This window comes from Oncorhynchus clarkii, chromosome 18 (assembly GCF_045791955.1).
Source record: "Oncorhynchus clarkii lewisi isolate Uvic-CL-2024 chromosome 18, UVic_Ocla_1.0, whole genome shotgun sequence".
In the NCBI taxonomy this organism is placed as follows: Eukaryota; Metazoa; Chordata; class Actinopteri; order Salmoniformes; family Salmonidae; genus Oncorhynchus; species Oncorhynchus clarkii.
In genome coordinates this window covers 7,712,183-7,718,182 of record NC_092164.1, presented here as the reverse complement: position 1 = coordinate 7,718,182, position 6,000 = coordinate 7,712,183, and the positions used below count along the sequence as shown (strand labels likewise).

Below are 6,000 nucleotides of genomic sequence, written 5' to 3'. Positions count from 1 at the left end.
CAGCATGGTCGAATAATAATAAGGCAGAACAGTTGAAACTGGAGCAGCAGCACGGCCAGGTGGACTGGGGACAGCAAGGAGTCATCATGTCAGGTAGTCCTGAGGCATGGTCCTAGGGCTCAGGTCCTCCGAGAGAGAGAAAGAAAGAGAGAAAGAGAGAATTAGAGAACGCACACTTAGATTCACACAGGACACCGAATAGGACAGGAGAAGTACTCCAGATATAACAAACTGACCCTAGCCCCCCGACACATAAACTACTGCAGCATAACTACTGGAGGCTGAGACAGGAGGGGTCAGGAGACACTGGGGCCCCATCCGAGAACACACCCGGACAGGGCCAAAACAGTTTACCCACATCACCATACAGTTCATACCACATTGATCCCCCCAAAACAGTTTATTCCACATTGACCCCCCCCAAAACAATATATTCCACATTGACCCCCCCAAAACAGTTTATACCACATTGACCCCCCCAAAACAATGTATTCCACATTGACTCCCCCAAAACAGTTCGTACTACATTGACCCCCCCATCACCATACAGTTCATACCACATTGATCCCCCCAAAACAGTTTATTCCACATTGACCCCCCCAAAACAATTTATTCCACATTGACCCCCCCATCACCATACAGTTCATACTACATTGATCCCCCTCCATCACCATACAGTTCATACTACATTGATCCCCCTCCATCACCATACAGTTCATACTACATTGACCCCCCCATCACCATACAGTTCATACCACATTGATCCCCCCCATCACCATACAGTTCATACCACATTGATCCCCCTCCATCACCATACAGTTCATACCACATTGATCCCCCCAAAACAGTTTATTCCACATTGACCCCCCCAAAACAATTTATTCCACATTGACCCCGCCAAACCAGTTCATACCACATTGACCCCCCCATCACCATACAGTTCATACTGCATTGACCCCCCCATCACCATACAGTTCATACTACATTGACCCCCCCATCACCATACAGTTCATACCACATTGATCCCCCCCATCACCATACAGTTTATTCCACATTGACCCCCATCACCATACAGTTTATTCCACATTGACCCTCCCCACATCACCATACAGTTTATTCCACATTGACCCCCCCACAACAGTTTATTCCACATTGACCCCCCATAGAGTTCATAATCCATTGCCCCCCAAAACAGTTTATTCCACATTGACCCACATCACCATACAGTTTATTCCACATTGACCCCCCATCACCATACAGTTTATTCCACATTGACCCCCCATAGAGTTCATACTACATTGACCCCCCCAAAACAGTTTATTCCACATTGACCCTCCCCCATCACCATATAGTTTATTCCACATTGACCCTCCATCACCATATAGTTTATTCCACATTGACCCCATCACCATACCGTTTATTCCACATTGACCCCCATCACCATACCGTTTATTCCACATTGACCCCATCACCATACCGTTTATTCCACATTTACCCCCATCACCATACCGTTTATTCCACATTGACCCATCACCATACAGTTCATACTACATTGACCCCCATCACCATACAGTTTATTCCACATTGACCCCCATCACCATACCGTTTATTCCACATTGACTCCCCATACAGTTCATACTACATTGACCCTCCATCACCATACCGTTTATTCCACATTGACCCCATCACCATACCGTTTATTCCACATTGACCCCCATCACCATATCGTTTATTCCACATTGACCCCCATCACCATACAGTTTATTCCACATTGACCCCCATCACCATACTGTTTATTCCACATTGACCCCATCACCATACAGTTTATTCCACATTGACCCCCATCACCATACAGTTTATTCCACATTGACCCCCATCACCATACCGTTTATTCCACATTGACCCCATCACCATACCGTTTATTCCACATTGACCCTCCATCACCATATAGTTTATTCCACATTGACTCCCCATCACCATACCGTTTATTCCACATTGACCCCCATCACCATACCGTTTATTCCACATTGACCCCATCACCATACCGTTTATTCCACATTGACCCTCCATCACCATATAGTTTATTCCACATTGACTCCCCATCACCATACAGTTTATTCCACATTGACCCCCCATACAGTTCATACTACATTGACCCTCCATCACCATATAGTTTATTCCACATTCACCCCAACGTCCCCAGTTCATACAGGCATTTCTGCAGGTGTGTGTAACAAGCATTTCTCTACACTCACAGTAACATCTGCTAACCATGTGTATGTGACCAATAACATCTGATAACCATGTGTATGTGACCAATAGGATTTGATTTGATAACCATGGTAACACTGTGTTCCTCAGGGAAAGGTTCACATAGAGCTGCGTCTCAGTGAGGTCATCACAGACAGCGGAGTCGTCTGTCATAAACTGGCCACACGGTGAGTACAACACACCTCAGTGATTCCTGTCCCATCATCAAACCCTTCCCCGTTGAGACCTGTCAGAATACAACACACCTCAGTGATTCCTGTCCCATCATCAAACCCTTCCCCGTTGAGACCTGTCAGGCTACAACACACCTCAGTGATTCCTGTCCCCGTCCCATCACCAAACCCTTCCCCGTTGAGACGCGTCAGGCTACAACACACCTCAGTGATTCCTGTCCCCGTCCCATCATCAAACCCTTCCCCGTTGAGACCTGTCAGGCTACAACACACCTCAGTGATTCCTGTCCCATCATCAAACCCTTCCCCGTTGAGACCTGTCAGGCTACAACACACCTCAGTGATTCCTGTCCCATCACCAAACCCTTCCCCGTTGAGACCTGTCAGGCTACAACACACCTCAGTGATTCCTGTCCCATCATCAAACCCTTCCCCGTTGAGACGCGTCAGGCTACAACACACCTCAGTGATTCCTGTCCCCGTCCCATCATCAAACCCTTCCCCGTTGAGACCTGTCAGGCTACAACACACCTCAGTGATTCCTGTCCCATCATCAAACCCTTCCCCGTTGAGACGCGTCAGGCTACAACACTACGGCTGTTCTACAGATGTCTGTGTGTCTGTCTCTGTGAGTGTGTCTCTTTGTGTGTGTTTGTGTGTGTGTGGGCGGTTTGTGCGTGTGTGTGGAAATGTGTGTGTGTTGGGTTTGTGTCCTTGGAATGTGTGTGTTGTTGGTATGTGTTTGTGTTTGTGGAAATGCCTATCTGTCTTTACACAGGTATAGTGTGTATGTCTCTCTCTCTCTCTCTCTCTGTCTCTCTCTGTCTCTCTCTCTCTCTCTGTCTTTCTCTCTCTCTCTGTCTCTCTCTCTCTCTCTCTCTCTCGGTCTCTCTCTCTCTGTCTGTCTGTCTCTCTCTCTCTCTCTGTCTCTCTCTCTCTCTCTCTCTCTCTCTCTCTCTCTCTGTCTCTCTCTGTCTCTCTCTCTCTCTCTCTCTCTCTCTCTCTGTCTCTCTCTCTGTCTCTCTCTCTCTCTCTCTCTCTCTGTCTCTCTCTCTCTCTCTCTCTCTCTCTCTCTCTCTCTCTCTCTCTCTCTGTCTCTCTCTCTCTCTCTCTCTCTCTCTCTATCTCTCTCTCTCTCTCTCTCTCTCTCTCTCTCTCTCTCTCTCTCTCTCTCTCTTTGGATATTTACAATATTAACATAATTAATAATAATCAATATGAATCAATATTGTCAACGGGACAACAGTAACAACAATAACCAAGTGTCAAAATAACCAACACATTCAACAATAACAATAAGCATACAGTAGAGGACATGTGCAGGTTGATTGGTCTGTCAGACACTGTCCCTCATCTTATGACAGGCAGCAATGTAGTGCGCTGCCAACCCACAGCTCTCTGTGTCCTCCCCCAACAGGACGGGTAGCCTATCCCTCCCCCAACAGGACGGGTAGCCTGTCCCTCCCCCAACAGGACGGGTAGCCTGTCCCTCCCCCAACAGGACGGGTAGCCTATCCTCATCAGAGATGTCTTTGAAACATTGAATAAGGGTTTCACATTTGGGGAAATGAAACTAATTCTTATATATTTTGGTCATTTAGTCAGGAAATGCAGCTCTGTCTCAAGTTCTGCTGTGGTGCAGTGGTTGCACAGCCTTTCCTCTACAGAGAGCCTATTGGAATGAGTCCTATTCTTTGTTTTATTGGAATGAGTCCTATTCTCTATTCTGTTGGAATGAGTCCTATTCTCTATTGGAATGAGTCCTATTCTCTGTTGGAATGAGTCCTATTCTCTGTTTGAATGAGTCCTATTCTCTGTTCTATTGGAATGAGTCATATTCTCTGTTCTATTGGAATGAGTCTTATTCTCTGTTCTATTGGAATGAGTCTTATTCTCTGTTGCAATGAGTCTTATTCTCTGTTGGAATGAGTCCTATTCTCTGTTGGATTGAGTCCTATTCTCTGTTCTATTGGAATGAGTCCTATTCTCTGTTGGAATGAGTCCTATTCTCTGTTGGAATGAGTCCTATTCTCTGTTGGAATGACTCATATTCTCTGTTCTATTGGAATGAGTCCTATTCTCTGTTGGAATGAGTCCTATTCTCTGTTTGAATGAGTCCTATTCTCTGTTCTGTTGGAATGAGTCCTATTCTCTGTTCTATTGGAATGAGTCTTATTCTCTGTTCTATTGGAATGAGTCTTATTCTCTGTTGCAATGAGTCTTATTCTCTGTTGGAATGAGTCCTATTCTCTGTTCTATTGGAATGAGTCCTATTCTCTATTGGAATGAGTCCTATTCTCTGTTGGAATGAGTCCTATTCTCTGTTCTATTGGAATGAGTCCTATTCTCTGTTCTATTGGAATGAGTCCTATTCTCTATTGGAATGAGTCCTATTCTCTGTTTGAATGAGTCCTATTCTCTGTTGGAATGAGTCCTATTCTCTGTTCTATTGGATTGAGTCCTATTCTCTGTTCTATTGGAATGAGTCCTATTCTCTATTGGAATGAGTCCTATTCTTTGTTCTATTAGAATGAGTCCTATTCTCTGTTCTATTGGATTGAGTCCTATTCTCTGTTCTATTGGAATGAGTCCTATTCTCTGTTGGAATGAGTCCTATTCTCTGTTTTATTGGAATGAGTCCTATTCTCTGTTCTATTGGAATGAGTCCTATTTTCTGTTGGAATGAGTCTTATTCTCTGTTGGAATGAGTCCTATTCTCTGTTCTATTGGAATGAGTCCTATTCTTTGTTCTATTGGAATGAGTCCTATTCTCTGTTGGAATGAGTCCTATTCTCTGTTCTATTAGAATGAGTCCTATTCTCTGTTGGAATGAGTCCTATTCTCTGTTCTATTGGAATGAGTCCTATTCTCTGTTCTATTGGAATGAGTCCTATTCTTTGTTCTATTGGAATGAGTCCTATTCTCTGTTGGAATGAGTCCTATTCTCTGTTCTATTAGAATGAGTCCTATTCTCTGTTGAAATGAGTCCTATTCTTTGTTTTATTGGAATGAGTCCTATTCTCTATTGGAATGAGTCCTATTTTTTGTTCTATTGGAATGAGTCCTATTCTCTATTCTGTTGGAATGAGTCCTATTCTCTGTTCTATTGGATTGAGTCCTATTCTTTGTTCTATTGGAATGAGTCCTATTCTCTATTGGAATGAGTCCTATTCTTTGTTTTATTGGAATGAGTCCTATTCTCTATTGGAATGAGTCCTATTCTTTGTTCTATTGGAATGAGTCCTATTCTTTGTTCTATTGGAATGAGTCCTATTCTCTGTTCTATTGGAATGAGTCCTATTCTCTGTTCTATTGGAATGAGTCCTATTCTCTATTGGAATGAGTCCTATTCTTTGTTTTATTGGAATGAGTCCTATTCTCTATTGGAATGAGTCCTATTCTTTGTTCTATTGGAATGAGTCCTATTCTTTGTTCTATTGGAATGAGTCCTATTCTCTATTGGAATGAGTCCTATTTTTTGTTCTATTGGAATGAGTCCTATTCTCTGTTGGAATGAGTCCTATTCTCTGTTCTATTGGATTGAGTCCTATTCTTT

The 6,000-nt window shown here is 43.6% G+C and overlaps 2 protein-coding genes across 2 annotated transcripts in view; both read left to right on the top strand.

The window, feature by feature from the left end:
- LOC139372956 (general transcription factor II-I repeat domain-containing protein 2-like) overlaps positions 1 to 6,000 on the top strand; it is a 979,173-nt gene that overhangs the window by 181,376 nt on the left and 791,797 nt on the right. The gene's annotated exons all lie outside the window — the stretch shown is intronic.
- Positions 1 to 6,000, top strand: part of LOC139372431 (ras GTPase-activating protein 3-like) — a 115,050-nt gene that overhangs the window by 51,791 nt on the left and 57,259 nt on the right. Inside the window, exon 5 of the mRNA XM_071112144.1 lies at positions 2,362 to 2,438. Coding sequence (XP_070968245.1) covers positions 2,362 to 2,438 — 77 coding nt within the window. The remainder of the gene's footprint in view (positions 1 to 2,361; positions 2,439 to 6,000) is intronic.